We start from the raw sequence: 16,247 nt of genomic DNA, 5'->3' as shown, positions 1-16,247 counted from the left end.
CAGTTTGATGAGCTGTTACAACATAATCACTCCCTTACAAGAGCAAAATGTAACATTTAAACCATTTGCGGTTGATGCTTTATCCGCATCTGGTGTGAACGCAGCATAATGTTTCTGTTTTTTTTTAGTTTGTTTGATTGTTTTACTTGTGTCTGTTTTTTGAGCTTTTCTTACAGCTGTTTGCTTTGTTATTTGTACAACCTTTCAGCTTTTTGGGAATCATTTTCTCCGTTTTGAAAGGTAATACATTTTTGTTAAATATTCGATCAGGATAAATTCCCTGCATCACCCAGCTACTACTCTGAAGTCTACTACATCTGAAGTCTTGTATTAAAATATATATTAACTTCACATCTGGTGTTGTGTGATATCTCGATTTGTCATAGATGCGCCACATCCGGTGTACGACTAGCTTCAAACACTTACTGGAGAATCTTATTTGGTATATCTTGCGAGTACTATGTTGTGAGTGGAGGTTGAACATTCTGAAGAGGACAGAAATTAACAAGGACTCCACTCGTCCGCTCTTCCACAGGTCTCTTTTGCAAATATTTGCAGTAGGATGGGTTTAATGAGCTCGGGATAATGAAAGCAAAGCCTGCGGTGAGCAATATAGTCTGCTTTGAACACCGTCGGGCTGCTTTCTTCAAAGACTTGCAACTCCCACTAGGCTTTGGGGCGAAGACTTTCAGGTGGAGGACTGGTGACAACCACCCGTTCCCAATTCGGGCCCGGTGCCAAGGTATGCCAACGGTGACTTGTAATGCCTCCAGCATCTCTATTCTTCCTGCGACAGGAGATAAGAGAGCAGGCTTGGCTGGAGCGCACCAATTTGGACGCATTCCCACTGTATTACAATACACTGTCAACAGTGTTAAATTCATCCGGAAGGGTATGCGCAGTGTGGTTCCAGTGTCTTGGACTGATCAAACTGCAACATTCAACAGAGTGTACTACTTTGTCTTTTTTTTTTTCACTTTCAGTTGACAGGACATTGATAAACAGGATGAAAGGGACTTCCACGCTCATCTCCCAAGTGTCAATATGCACAGATTCAGAGCTAAAATGAAAAAAAGAATCATCATTTACTAGCCCGTTATTAGTTTCTTCTGATGAATACAAAAGAAGATATCTTAAAGAACAAAAGAATCCAAATCATTGACTTATGTTGTGTTTCTTTTCCATACAATGGATGTCAATGGGGGGGGGGGCATACATTTTGAAGTACCAACACTCTTCAAAGTAGCTTTTTTTTGTGTGTTCTGCAGAACAAACTTGAAACAACTTGTGGGCGAGTAAATGTTAAATCAAAATTTGCGAAATAAGCGAGATTTGTATATTTTTATTAGATGTTTATGTTGTATTACTTACATTTAGCTTTGTTTTTTTCTGCTTTTTTCAACGCTGTCACACCTGAAACACAATTTTTAGGTCATGACCCACCAGTTGAGAATTATTGTTGCATTAAAGATTAGCTGTTGCTTTATAGATAAGCTAACGCTGTTCTGTGAGTTTCCCCTGTGAGAAACTTGACGTGTGTTGTCTCTGTTCCAGCCTCAGCAGCAATGAAAGAGCAGCCAGTCTGTTTTCTCCCTAGAGAACTGAAAGCAACTTGAATGCCAAAGCGTATGAGAGAAAGTCGTGATGCTTTTGTTCCGGGCAGTATTTTCTTTTAGTTTAGCTTCAGGCAAGATCCCTCTGACACAGGTTAAATGCAGCAGCCCTCAAAATTTAGCTCTGAATCTTTTGCCTTAGTGATCTAGAGAGAGTGCAAACACATTACAAAACAAAAAATGCCAGGTATTTGAATAAGAGTTCACTCAAAAATGGAAATTTACATCTTGTCCTTCAAGATGCACAGCAGGTGTCTTTTTTTCCTTCAGTAGAATATTTGAAGGTTTTTCTTTGAAACTATGGTTCCCCTTCGGGGGGAACTTCAGCACTATAAGTGGATTTGATTTGTAAAATCCATGCATTGGGAGGATTCGGATCAGAAGCCGCTTGTCTGGAGAGTATTGAACGGGCCAATGAATAAAATTAATTGGCAGCGTAAGCTTGCGCAGGTGTGCGACATCTGCAATTATCTCAGCATATAAGCACACCTGAAGCCAGCAGACGCCATCCTTTTCGCTTCAGATCCTTTCTGAGTGAGTCGATGAGGGTTCCTCTTGCTGATCAGCACTTCAGAGCGAATGAGTGTGTCTCCCGGTCCAGAGTGGGTCTTCGCGGTGGCAGACGGTCGAGCTGGGTTACTCCCTTGCCTGCGGTTCTTTGGGTCCGGTCCTCCAGAGCGGTGCGTATAGTTGCAACTTTCCTAAAAGAGCAACACAGTCGTGCAGCACGTCCTTTTCAGGATGGCGCTCCGACTGTGCGTTTCTGGATGCGGGGGTTTCCTGGCTCCGGATGATGGACACAAGAGAGCGAGCCACCCCAGTTGCCTCCTGTTCTAAAAAAGCAGCAGGCGCTCGGGCAGATCTGAGGGTTTCAGCGGGAGATAATCCGCCGCCCACGGGCTCGCGGACCTCTCGCTCCTCACGGCGCTCCATCCAAGCTTCGGGTGGTGAGAGTGATCCGTCTAACCAGATGGTAGCTCTCACACTCGCTGACACCGGAGATCAGATGTCCTCCGCGGCATCGGAGGGTGGGCTTTCACTGTCCGACGAAGATCCGGACCCGCTCGCCCCCTCCGGGCAGGTGAGCGCTGTCAAATCGGATCCTGAAGCGGACATGTTAGCCGTGCTTTCCCGGGCTGCTTCGGCCGTGGGGTTGGAGATGGTTTATCCCCCAGCTCCGCGGCCGGACCGACTAGATGGGTGCTACGTAGAGGACCAGAAGGCGAAGCCTTCGAAGCCTCTCGTCCCCTTCTTCCCGGAAGTGCACAGTAGGCTCACGCAGTCTTGGAGGGCACCTTTCTCTGCCAGTGCTGCGTGTGCCTCCGCCCTCACCGCTCTTGACGGCGGAGCTGCCAGGGGGTATGAGGCGATCCCGTCAGTGGAGCGCGCTATCGCGGTCAATCTTTGTCCGCGCGGCGCCTCTACGTGGCGGGGTTTGCCCCGCCTCCCGTCCAAAGCCTGTAGGTTGTCTGCCTCCCTCGGAGCCAGAGCTTATAAGGCTGCGGGCCAGGCTGCTTCTGCTTTGCACGCGATGGCCACCTACCAGCGCTACCAAGCGCAGGCGCTGGCCGAGCTGCACGAGGGCGGGTCCAACCCAAGCTTATTACATGAGCTGCGCACCGCGACCGACTATGCTCTTCGGACTACTAAGTCCGCCGCGTGTGCGCTGGGGAGGACGATGTCCACACTTGTGGTTCAGGAACGCCACCTCTGGCTAAACCTGGCCGATATGCGCGACGTTGACAAAGTTCGCTTTCTTGACTCGCCCATATCCCAGGCTGGCCTGTTCGGCGACACCGTCGGTGAATTCACCCAGGAATTCAAGGCGGTGAAAGAGCAGTCGGATGCGATGGGCAATGTCATCTATCGGCGTGGCCGTAAGCCCGCTCCGCCCGCCGAGCCATCCACCTCCGCTGTTCCTCGCCGAGGGCGCCCGCCAACGAGTGCTGCCCCGCCCCCGCCTGCGCCTCCGGCCAAGCGGGCGCGGCGTTCACCTCGAAAGCAGGCAGCCCCTCCTGCCCAGGGCGCCGTTAAGTCCGGTAAACGGACCGCGAAGCGTCCCTGAGACAGGCCATCCGGAGAAGAGGAAACTTGCTCTTTCCCCGCTGGAGGGCGGGGCCCCGATAACAACGGTACTTTTCAGTGCCACCAAATCATCAGTAAAAGAGCACTTTTTCCCTTCCCCGGATGTGACTGCACAAGTTCTGCCAGTCCGGGACGCGCTGCCTTCCGGCTCGCAGACTCTACGTGCTTCGCCAGTGGCTCACGAGCGCTGGGGGGACGTTCTCCCTTCCCTCAGCCCTCCAGCCCCCTCTCCGGAGTCAGGGTGCGGAGCCAGAGCGAATCGCTCTCCTCCAGCTCTTCCGCGGGACCCTCGTGCTTCCCGGATCAGCACACCCACTCCGCGCTGCCCCACCGCTGGTACGTCAGCGATTGTAGCGATGACTCCATTAGCGAGGGCTCTGCCTGCCTGGTTAGCGCGGGCCAGCCCCTCGCGGTGGCTCATACGCACAATCAGACTCGGTTACGCGATTCAGTTCGCGAAACGGCCCCCCAAGTTTACGGGCGTGTATTTCTCCAGGGTCAGCCCCCTGTCCGCCCCTGTCTTGCGAGAGGAGATTGCTGCCCTCCTGGCGAAGGGTGCAATCGAGCCGGTTCCTCCAGCCGAGATGGAGAGTGGGTTTTACAGCCCATACTTCATCGTACCCAAAAAGAGCGGTGGGTCACGGCCAATCCTAGATCTGCGCGTTTTGAACCGCTGTCTGCACAGGCTGCCGTTCAGAATGCTCACGCAGAGGCGCATTCTCCAATGCGTTCGTCCTCGGGATTGGTTTGCAGCCATAGACCTGAAGGACGCGTATTTCCATGTCTCCATTCTTCCACGCCACCGCCAATTTCTGCGGTTTGCGTTCGAGGGTTGAGCGTGGCAGTACAAGGTCCTCCCCTTCGGGCTCTCTCTGTCTCCGCGGGTCTTCACCAAACTCGCGGAGGGTGCCCTAGCGCCCCTTCGGCTCGCGGGCATTCGCATACTCAATTATCTCGACGACTGGCTGATTTTAGCCCACTCGCGGGAGCAATTGATTATGCACAGGGACAAGGTGCTTCGGCATCTCCGCCTACTGGGGCTTCAGGTCAACCGAGAAAAGAGCAAACTCGCCCCCGTGCAGAGGATTTCTTTTCTCGGGATGGAGCTGGACTCGATCACCATGGTAGCACACCTCTCCGAGGAACGCGCTCGCCTGTTGCTGAACTGTCTGAGGGAGCTCGACAGCAAACTAGTGGTCCCACTGAAGTTCTTTCAGAGGCTCCTGGGGCATATGGCATCCGCAGCCGCCGTCACGCCGCTCGGGTTGCTCCATATGAGACCACTTCAGCACTGGCTTCACGATCGGGTCCCCAGACGCGCATGGCACGCGGGCACACACCGGGTCTCGGTTACTGCGCTGTGTCGCCGCGCCCTCAGCCCTTGGAACGACCCCTCGTTCCTACAGGCCGGTGTGCCTCTAGGACAGGCGTCCAGCCATGTTGTTGTTTCAACAGATGCTTCCAACACGGGTTGGGGGGCCGTGTGTCGCGGGCATGCGGCTGCGGGCCTCTGGAAGGGTGCCCAGCTGCATTGGCATATCAATCGCCTAGAGCTGTTGGCAGTGTTCCTCGCTCTCCACCGCTTTTTACCGGTGCTGGAGCGGCAACACGTGCTGGTCAGGACGGACAGTACGGCGGCGGCGGCGTATATCAACCGCATGGGGGGTATGCGCTCTCGCCGCATGTCTCAGCTCGCCCGCCGTCTGCTCCTCTGGAGTCACCCGCGGCTGAAATCGCTGCGCGCCATTCACGTCCCAGGCACGCTCAATCGTGCAGCCGATGCGCTCTCACGACAGCTGTTATGCCCTGGAGAATGGAGACTCCACCCCGAGTCTGTTCAGCTGATATGGGCGCGATTCGGGGAGGCCCAGATCGATCTGTTTGCTTCCCCCGAGAACGCTCACTGCCAGTTGTTTTTTTCCCTGACCGAGGGCTCTCTCGGCACGGATGCACTGGCCCACAGCTGGCCTCGGGGCATGCGCAAGTATGCGTTTCCCCCAGTGAGCCTGCTCGCGCAGTTTCTGTGCAAGGTCAGGGAGGACGAGGAACAGGTTCTGCTAGTTGCGCCCCTTTGGCCCAACCGGACCTGGATATCAGAGCTCTCACTCCTCGCGACGGCCCTCCCCTGGCGGATCCCTTTGAGAGAGGACCTACTCTCTCCGGGACAGGGCACCATCTGGCACCCTCGCCCCGATCTTTGGAACCTCCACGTGTGGTCCCTAGACGCGAGGAAGACTTAGGTAACCTACCGACTGCGGTGGTTAATACCATCACTCAGGCTAGAGCCCCCTCCACGAGGCGCGCCTACGCCCTGAAGTGGAGTCTATTCACTGAATGGTGCGTCTCTCGCAGAGAAGACCCCCGAAATTGCCAGATAAGTGTTGTGCTCTCTTTCCTTCAAGAGAAGTTGGACAGCAGGCTGTCGCCCTCCACTCTCAAGGTTTACGTGGCCGCCATCTCCGCTTATCATAGCGCGGTAGCTGGCGGCACCGTGGGAAAGCATAACCTGGTCATCCAGTTCCTTAGGGGTGCTAGGCGAATTAATCCATCTCGCCCCCCTCTCATGCCCTCTTGGGATCTCGCCCTCGTTCTCACGAGTCTGCGATCCGATCCCTTTGAGCCACTCGAATCAGTATCTCTAAGATTTCTGTCCCTGAAGACAGCTCTGCTGGTTGCGTTGGCCTCCATCAAGAGGGTCGGGGACCTGGAGGCATTTTCGGTCAGTGACTCGTGCCTGGAATTCGGGCCGGATTACTCTCACGTCATCCTGAGACCCCGCCCCGGTTATGTGCCCAAGGTTCCTACCACCCCCTTTAGAGATCAGGTAGTGAACCTGCAAGCGCTGCCCCCGGAGGAGGCAGACCCAGCCCTTTCTTTACTTTGTCCAGTTCGCGCTCTGCACATTTATGTGGACCGTACTCAGAATTTTAGATCATCTGAGCAGCTCTTTGTCTGTTATGGCGGTCGGCAGCAGGGAAGTGCCGTATCGAAACAAAGATTATCCCACTGGATTGTGGATGCCATTTCACTCGCTTATTCGAGTCGAGGTCAGCCGTGTCCCCCGGGAGTTCGTGCACACTCCACTCGGAGCGTTGCATCCTCTTGGGCGCGTGCACGCGGCGCCTCTCTAACAGACATCTGTAGAGCTGCGGGCTGGGCGACACCCAACACATTTGCAAGGTTTTACAATCTGCGAGTGGAGCCGGTTTCCTCAAGGGTATTAGGTAACCCTTTGGTGATTGAGGAGACAACTCGGTAGGGTGTTGAAACACGCTTGCTGCGCCATTCTCCCTAACACGGAGGTACGTGCGCCTTTTTTATCTGTCAGTAAAGTTCCCCGTCAGGTGAGCCCTGCAGATTCCTCCGTGGCCCCCAGCACTGACTCAGCGGAGGAGTCACTTGCTGGCCCACTACGTTGTAGGTCTGCCCGCTGGTCAGCCCGCGTTTTGGGTATAGGTGCCTGCTATGCGTGATCCCCACTAGGCGATCCCATATGCTTATTCCGCCACGGTTAAGTCCCCCCCCTGGGCGGACCCGTGTCTTCCCTCTCCGCTAACCACTCTTTTGCTATGCGTACTCCCCCTTTTTAGGGCTAGTCCATATGTAAATTCTGCCATCTATCCCCCCCTTGGGTAACGGATGGCCTCCGCAGCGTCCTCCCTATCGGGATTGCACGCTTCCCAACGTACTGTCGTATTTCCTAGAAATATCTAGATGCTCACGACTTCCCAAAAAAATATATCTAAATCCGTAAAACTTCTGTTGAAGTAGGATAAATTAGGGCCAGGGACACGTTGGAGGACCGCGCCCCCCATGATGTGGGTGCGTCACGCTTGCTTGACTATCTCCTCATCGGGGGTGTTGGTAAGGTGCAGTCATTATGGCGCTTTCAATGGGCTCCCAATGCGTGGATTTTACAAATCAAATCCACTTATAGTGCTGAAGTTCCCCCCGAAGGGGAACGTTCGAGGTTACTAAAGTAACCCTTCGTTCCCCGAGGAGGGGAACGGAAGCACTATACTCCGTCGCCATAATGACTGTCCCTTAGCTGTTTGAAAGTCTCTTCAGCTTAAAAGGATGGCGTCTGCTGGCTTCAGGTGTGCTTATATGCTGAGATAATTGCAGATGTCGCACACCTGCGCAAGCTTACGCTGCCAATTAATTTCATTCATTGGCCCGTTCAATACTCTCCAGACAAGCGGCTTCTGATCCGAATCCTCCCAATGCGTGGATTTTACAAATCAAATCCACTTATAGTGCTTCCGTTCCCCTCCTCGGGGAACGAAGGGTTACTTTAGTAACCTCGAACGTTCTCTGTGATTTGTCAGATATGTAAAAAAAAAAAAAAACATACAGGCAACAAAAAATGGCTCCTGTGGCTCATAATGATACATTGGGGTCTTATTAAACAGCAAACATATATTTTATGTCTTAAGCAAGTTTTACATACTGTATTAACCAGTGTTTTGGTAAAAATGCTAAAACGTGATGTCAAAATCAAGGTTATTATAGTTAACGAAAAAAAATGAATACTACAAATTAAAATAATTGTTGTTAACTGAAATAAAAATAAAAACGAGTTTTTTTTTTTAACTAGAACTAACTGAAACTTTTTTTTGTTAATACAAAACTAACTGAAACTAACTCTGTATTTCCTACATAATCTTACTGTAAGCCTTTTAGAAGTAAATATAATTTGCGCCAGGGGCTAAGTAAACCGGGGGCTTAAATGAGAGGATCGGGTAAAAAAAAAAAAACATAAGTACATTTCAGAAAAGAAAATCGTAATAAAATTTATATAATTGAATCATGCTTCAGTTGGATTGCAAAACTTTACTGTAAGACATTTTTCTGATCATGGTGATGTTTTAACTGACTGAAATTACTATTGCTGACTACATAATGTTGAGTCCTAACATCCGCATTAAAGATCTGAACTTTCCATCACTTCTGTGTATCTAACCTCAGAAGCAACCTTGCACACATATTGTACTTAAGGCTGCTATCTTGTGGGCTGTTGTATTTGAATTTGAGGATGGGTAGATGGTAGTGGTAGATGATATTGTTCATGTATCCTCTGAATACTTTAAAAAAATGTAAGACTGATTTTTATTGTACAATATTTATTCTGTTGATTTTTGAATCTTGCACCTAACAAATATCCTTATTTAGAAAAAAAACTAATACTGAAACTAATACTGAAACTAATAAAAACTAAACTAAAACTAAATTATTTTAAAATTTAGAAACTAATAAAAACTAGTAAATATTCTTCTAAAAACTAATAAAAACTAACTGAATTTGAAAACAAAAAGTCAAAATGAAATAGAAGCTAAAACTAATGAAAAATCCAAAACTGTTATAACCTTGGTCAAAATATATATTTTGTTGCTCATGTTTTTATATTAGTATGATATAATATAATGGATAAATCAATAATTCTTTATGTATGAGCAAGCATGGGACAGCCTAATGTTACTTAAAGAAATGAGTTTACAGTTTTATCTTTTGTCTAAGAACCAGAACTGGCGAGGCTATATCCGTGAGGCTATGTAAATGGCCAGCATACAACTTTTTTGGGTAAATGATGAACAATTAAATGAAAAGACGAGGTGTTTAAAATATAGTCAACACTCTAAATGTATACCTTATTTATGAATGAGAATCATTATGTGAATTATGTGAATCAGAAACACATTTAAAATGTAATGATGAATTAAAAGTAGATTAAATTCAGAGCAGAAAACCAATTAAAATAAATCAAATATTTCTTTTCAGATGTGCTAGAAAGCTTACACGCATTTAAACTTCACCCATGCTGTTAGTTTCATCATTGAGCTAATAGATTGTCACAATCACCAGTGATCCAGGCTTGTAGATTGCTATCATTCACTTTCACTGGGACTACAATCTCGTCACCATATGGACTACAAATCTGAAAACTGTCATGCAACACACACACTTGTTCCATTTTCCCGTTGATGACACACACACAGACACTCAGCTGAAGCCCATCTTTCATTCATTTCCTGGACTTTAAAGACAGCACACACACACACACATCTTTGCTGAGTCTTGTTGATCTGTGAACATTACAACACGCTTGCCTTGCCTAGACATGTTAGACCTGCATTGTTTAGCTCCAACTTTCTTCAACACACCTGCCTGGAAATTTTTAGTATACCTAAAAAGAGCTTGATTAGCTTGTTCATGTGGGTTTAATTGGACTTGGAACTAAATAATTCAGGACAAAGGCACTTCAGGACCGAGTTTTAACAATCCTGGGTTAGACCTTTGCTTTTTTTGTTGTTTGTGCTGTTAGCCACCTAGACTGATCTGTTTGCCTGTGAGCCGACTATTCTTTTGAACTGCCTAGTAGGAAACGGTTTGCACCTGTATTTGACCGTTACCTGCCTATTCTTGTAATAAATAATGCACGCAGATCCTCAATTCTTTTGTCAGCGTCCGCACCCTGACATAGATGGACCCTTACAACCACAATATAAAAAATCTAAAATTACATGTGATTATTAAGGATTCCATGGAGAGCCTCTTACAATGGAACGTTCAATTCCTCGAATGTTTTTTTTTTTATAGTAAGAGATGTGTTTGTTAGATGTAAAAAATATTCTTCACACCAAGAATATTAGCTATATTAAGAAATTTGGCATTTTGATTGTGGAACACGAAATGTTTGACATTGCTGCAAAATTTTATTTTTTTTTATTATTCTTTCAAGAGTTCACACTTAGCTGATGATTGGTAATAAGCTAGTTTGGCATGCTGTCCCGGGAGAGAGCCCCGAGCTCAAAAGATCCTCAAGCCCTTAAGGTGAAGTGTTGCTGACAGAATTGAACTTGGTGCTAATTTGGTTTAGTCAATTTACTTAGTCTCATGTTTTTGGGGGTGTGGGAGGATACCAGAGGACCCGGGGAAAACCCACGCAAGCACGGGGAGAACATGAACTCCGCACGAAAATGCTGACCGGTTGGGTGGATACCCGAGTCGGAGGCATTTTTTTTTTGCTGTGAGGCCGCAGTGCTAGCCACTGGGCCGCCGTGCTGCCCTGTAGAAAAGAGGAGGAGAAGGGGTGGAAGGGGGGATTCTTCAAAACGAAGATGACTAAAGGTAGGGTGTTTGGTTATTTATTTTGGGTTAGGAATAGCCTGATTGGTGGTTCATTCATTAGCTTGACTCGGGGCCAGCCGTGTCAATCATAAGCACGTGATCCTCTCGAAATTAGTTTATGAATAAACTTCACTAAGTGTATTTTAAAAAGGTAGACACTGGTGTTCTGGTGATCTTACAAGGCTCCTAAATAAACAACATAGGCTCATTGTGGATATGTACCCATGTCTTAATTTTTGCAGAGTGAAAATTATAATAATGTCCGCCAATGGCTTTTGTTCATTTTAGCTCTACTAATTGAACGAGTACCTCTGTATGGACGGCTTATCCGGAGTTACAAGTTTGTCCAGGAGCTTGCTGCATACATCAGTGGACTTGGGACGCAGAGCGGAGTTGACTGCGATGACAGGGTTTGGGTCTGTTGAAGAACAGTTCTAGAAACCAGATAAAACCAAAGCGAAAAATAAATAAATAAACAACAGGATGAAAATGTGGTGAAATCATGAAGCCATGATAGCTTTTCTTTTTCTAGATTGCTTTTGAAAACACTATTGGTTGGGTTAAGGGAAGATGGTCAGTGGGTGGATCAGTCGGTCAGTCATTCAGTTGACAGCAAGCTGGTCTGGTCGGTTAAAGTGTATTTTGCACCCTCTGGTGAATTTACGCGAGAAGAGGACAAGTGAGAGGAATTTGTGATCATTAAAAAATTTACACAGTGCCCTCTGCTGGATTTGCCATAACAAAAACTGAAAGCAGACATACCTCCAGTTACATATTTCACAATCTCCAGAAATGCAGACAGGGGTGCGTATCCACTGTGAGCCTGGGTTACAAATGTAACCACTCATTTAAAAATTAGGTTCATGAGCACCATCTAGGCCAGTATTTTGTAGCAGAGAAAAATTAACTGATTACATTTTCATTCTGATGAAAACAATGAGGAAGTTGATGTGACTGACAGTAGACATTAACATTTCCGACACGCAGATTATTGGCGACTGCAGTGGTCGTGACGCCTTAAACACTTTCTTGCGGTACATTCTGTTCCTCTGCCCCATGTTCAGCTAGCTCTCGCACCCATCTGCATGCTAAACAGAGCCCCACATGGGCCAATTTGCAGCAGCCAATTTACCAATGTCGCTTTGAATTTGCTGGAAGTAAAAAAGGCTGCAAAGTGCTTGGAGCTTCATGAATTGGGGGAGTCTGGGACAGCTAACACCTTCACCCGCATTTACCACTGTATGAGGCCACACGCATGCTCAGAAAATGCAGATTATCTGTTCGTCATGTGCCCAGATGTGGTAGTGTCCCAGTGGGTTAGAAAGAGGCTGACAGGAATGTGACAGGGCTTAATTAGCTGTTGAACTTCACGGCGGAAGACGCGTCTCTAGATTGTTGCCATTGAATAGATTAAGACGTGTTTTTGCTAATGCTAAACTGCTTATCCTCACAGTTGTGGATTACAGTGACACAACAAAGCAGAGGGAATAAAATGCTTGGAAGTGTCAGAAGGGCTGAAGTCGAGTGCTAAAGTTGGCTAGCGTGTAGCTAAGTGTGAGATTATCTCTCAATAGCTTGTTTTAAACTTCCTGACAAACCAAATACTAAGAAATTTGCATTATTTCATTCAGTTAAACTGTTCACACTCAGTATTATGCTAGTTATGTCAGTTATAATGACTAGTAACAGCCCCATATGAGATAAACACAGCAAAATTTGGTGAATGGATATGTAAGAAGTGCTACAGTAGTTAAGGCTAGCATATTTTTTTGAGAGATTATTGCTGAATGCCCTGTTCTAGACATACTAGCAGATCAAATACTAAAACGTTTGTTTTAATTTGTCATTCAGCTCCACGTTTTGCTCATTGTTATGCTAATTATGTGCGTTATAATGATAAAGTGCTAGCAGCCATTGGCTAGACTAATGCAAAGAGTGCATAGATGTGTCTGAAGAGCTAAAAGTTGAGTGCTTTTAGCTAGCATATAGGCTACTGTAGCTATGTGCGGGATTATCTCTGAATGGACTCTTCTAAGTTTCCTGACAAACCAAATATTAAGAAGTTCATGCTAATCTTTCGATCAGTTCTACTGTTCACTTACTGTTATGCTTATTATGTCAGCTGTAATGACTAGTAACACCCCTATAGAAGATTAACACAACATAATGGTGTAAACGGTGTGCATGGATGAATAAGAAGTGCTACGTTAGTTAAGGCTAGTATATAGCTATGCGAGATTATTTCTGAATGGCCTGTTTTAGACATACTAGCAAACCAAATACTAAAACATTCATGCTAATCTGTCATTTATTTCAATTTTGTCCTCATTGCTATGCTAAAAAATGCTAACAGCAATTGGCTAGACTAATGCAAAGAGTGCATAAAACCAACAGATGTGTCTAAAGAGCTAATAGTTGAGTGCTTATGTTAACTAGCAAGATTATCTCTAAATGGCCTGTTCTAAACTTCCTGACCAACGAATTACTTACAAACTCATTTTAATCTTTCATTCAGTTCAACTTTTCACTCACTGTTATACTAATTATGTCCTTTGTAATGAAAAACAATGCTAACAACAGCTAAAATTATGCTATGAGGCTAAAATTAGGTACATGTTATATACCATATAACAAATACGAAGAATGTCATGTTAATCTTTTATTCTGTTCACCTTTCTGCTCCCTATAATATTTATTTTAGTTTTAAAGAAACATACGTTAAGAGGTAGAATAAACACAACAAAGAGGGGCAAATAACACATACATATATGCCAAGAGCTAAAGCTGAATGCTAAAGTTGGCTACCATGGATGTGAAATGACAACGCAATCTCATGACAATTCGTAACTTTTTGATTTAGTGGCCAATTTGTATGAATTCGTACAATCTTATTTGTACAATTTAATACGATTTGCTCATCCCCCCAATAACAGTTGGGTTTAGGGGTGGGGGTTAGGTGCCACGCCTCCTTTCTAATATCCAACATTTTTGTATGACTGTACTTGCACAAATTCATACGAATTAGCCACTAAACTGACAAAACCTAAAATACTTATGCTTCCTAGTGAAAACAGGCTGGAAATGATCATAAAAATTGTTTGTTTTAAACACTCTTGACAAAATGATGCTAATAAATCTATGCTAATCTTTCCCTCAGTTTAACATTTCTCTCAGATCTTTTTGCGAATGTAGTGTAAAATAAATGCTAAATGCTAACTAGTATGATTTCCACCTTGACTCTTTCTCTCTCCCACGATAGACACTGAAGGCTGTGAGCACAACTGGAGGAAGTTTCATGGCCACTGCTACAGGTACTTCACCCGCAGACACACATGGGAAGATGCAGAAAAGGACTGCAGAGAGCACAACGGTCACCTGGCTAGCATCCATTCCGCTCAAGAGCAGGATTTCATTAATGGTCTGTATCTTCTCAACCAAATGCACAAATAAAGTGTTGTAGCTTTATATGTTGGTGTATTCCTATAAATTAAATCATGCTTAAAAAGTGAAAGAAGTGTTATAAAGTGTTGCTGTTTATATGGTTTTATTCACATTTTATTTATTTATTTTGCTAAATATTTTATTCCATGCAATTTCTGCTTCCCAATGCAATTTGAAATTCCTAATTTGATAGAAAACACAGATGTCTAAAATTCCACGTTCAGTCAATCCAATTCCACTTCTGACTTATTTAAAATTCCCAATTTGCAATTTCCATATTTTCCTGAACCCTGTCCTTTATGGAATATAAAACAGCAAGTGACCAGTAACTGTGGCTAATCTTCGTTTTACCCAATTAGCTTTGGCCAAATCTATTTGCATAGCCCAGATTCATTAATTCCAAGCCACATCACTAAGACAAGTGTCAGAATGGCTGACCTCCCACATAGCACAGATTACATTACATCTCCCTGCCCTAAATCCAGTACAATGACGCTCGGTGTGTGTTCTCACACCACACACTGCGCTCACCAAAAACGGTGTTTAATCGCCTCGAAAATGGACATCTCCACCCCTGCAATAAAGGGGCCACAGCCATTAGCAAGATTAATGGGCCCTGTAATGATGTTAATCAGTAACACCATGATTGAAATTCCATTACACCCAGTCCCCCCTCCAAAAAAGTCCTCACAAATGCTTCCTAAAGGAGCGATCTGATGGTTTCTGGCTTGAGCTTGAGTTGTGATTGTGATAATGCCATCAATGTGGCCCTGGAGGAGACATAAAGCAGACTAGAGCTTAAAGGAGAAGCATTACCACTGCTTTTATGACACTGACACCATGTTTAAACGTGGTTTTAGGGGGGAGTTCAACCAAAAATGAACATTTGCTGGTAATTTAGTCTCCCTCAGGGTGTTAAAGATTACATTTTCTTCAATGTAACATTAAAGAAGATTTTCAGTTGAATCCGTGGACATTGGAGATGCGTAAAACTCAAGTCAATTTTTATTAGTACTTTGAGAGTCTAAAAAACACATACAGGCAAAACCAAATTAATACTTGTGGCTCCTGGTGATACAGTGAGTATGTTTACATGGACACCAATAACCCGATTGTAATACGATTAAGACAATACTCTGATTAAGAGTCTACCATGTAAAGATCGATTTTTGATGACCTTAGTCTGACTAAAGTCACAATGGAACTAAACAGAAATCGAATTAAGACGTGGAGTATGCCGATTTTAGTTGCATTACTGAAGTGCAGTACAGATATGTCAACACCTTAAAGGGCTCCTATGGTGAAAAATCTACTTTTCAAGCTGTTTGGACAGACATGTGTGTAGATATAGTGTATAGATTGTCATATTGGGGATAAATAAACAAACTTGGTCCTTTTTTTTTTTTAATTTAACAACATAAAAACGGTGGACCAATTGGATCGATTTTCAGACCGACCACAACTTGACGTCGGAGTGCTGTCCCCCTGCCCACCGAATTGATTAACAGCTGCGCGTATTAACATGTCCCGGTAGTCACGTGTATAATCATATCAACAAGACCAGACGTGCGCAAAGCAACCGAGAATGAAAGGTCTGTTCAGTTCGCTAGCTTCATCAATCATCATCAAATGTGATCAAGAGTAAGTTTCAAATGTTCAAAATGTTTTAAAACAGTGCACGTGTGAAATGAATTACAGCAATTTACTTCAGATTTAAGTTACTTCATCAGCACAGCCGCGTGTCAGAACAATTATATAGGAAGACACTTCAATCCTGGATTTTGGACGTTAAATCAGATTTATTTTCTACATTAACACCACAGATATCCATACAGCAGTGGAGATTAACCTGTATCCTGTCACATTTGCGTGCAAAAAAAGTGCAAAGCTTAACGCACGCTCTGTCTGTCTGTGTGTGTGTGAGTCTGCTGCGCTGTGTGTTCGTGTGTATCTGTGTGTGTGCATGAACTTTGTAACGAC

General features: G+C 45.4%; 2 protein-coding genes across 5 annotated transcripts in view; both read left to right on the top strand.

Annotated features, from left to right (window-relative positions):
- Positions 1 to 16,247, top strand: part of ncanb (neurocan b) — a 294,059-nt gene that overhangs the window by 260,907 nt on the left and 16,905 nt on the right. For all 4 annotated transcript variants that reach the window (XM_087304198.1, XM_087304197.1, XM_087304199.1 and 1 more), the window contains one exon: positions 14,086 to 14,244. In XM_087304198.1, the coding sequence (XP_087160324.1) occupies positions 14,086 to 14,244 (159 nt within the window). The remainder of the gene's footprint in view (positions 1 to 14,085; positions 14,245 to 16,247) is intronic.
- On the top strand, positions 586 to 8,442 carry LOC147831551 (uncharacterized). The gene is made up of 3 exons (XM_087304799.1): positions 586 to 892; positions 4,781 to 7,634; positions 7,997 to 8,442. The coding sequence occupies exons 1-2, from the start codon at positions 586 to 588 to the stop codon at positions 6,955 to 6,957; spliced, it is 2,484 nt and encodes an 827-aa protein (XP_087160925.1). The 3' UTR covers positions 6,958 to 7,634; positions 7,997 to 8,442.

Source organism: Danio rerio, chromosome 22 (assembly GCF_052040795.2).
Source record: "Danio rerio strain M-AB ecotype USA chromosome 22, GRCz13ab, whole genome shotgun sequence".
NCBI lineage: Eukaryota > Metazoa > Chordata > Actinopteri > Cypriniformes > Danionidae > Danio > Danio rerio.
Note: the sequence above shows the minus strand (reverse complement) of the source record. Positions and strands in the feature narration are given on the sequence as shown.

Coding starts and splice junctions, on each gene's coding strand:
- LOC147831551 (XM_087304799.1), top strand. CDS start 586: ATGAAAGCAAAGCCTGCGGTGAGCAATATAGTCTGCTTTGAACACCGT. Junction 893..4,780: donor TGTTAAATTCATCCGGAAGG/GTATGCGCAGTG, acceptor GCCCCCGTGCAG/AGGATTTCTTTTCTCGGGAT.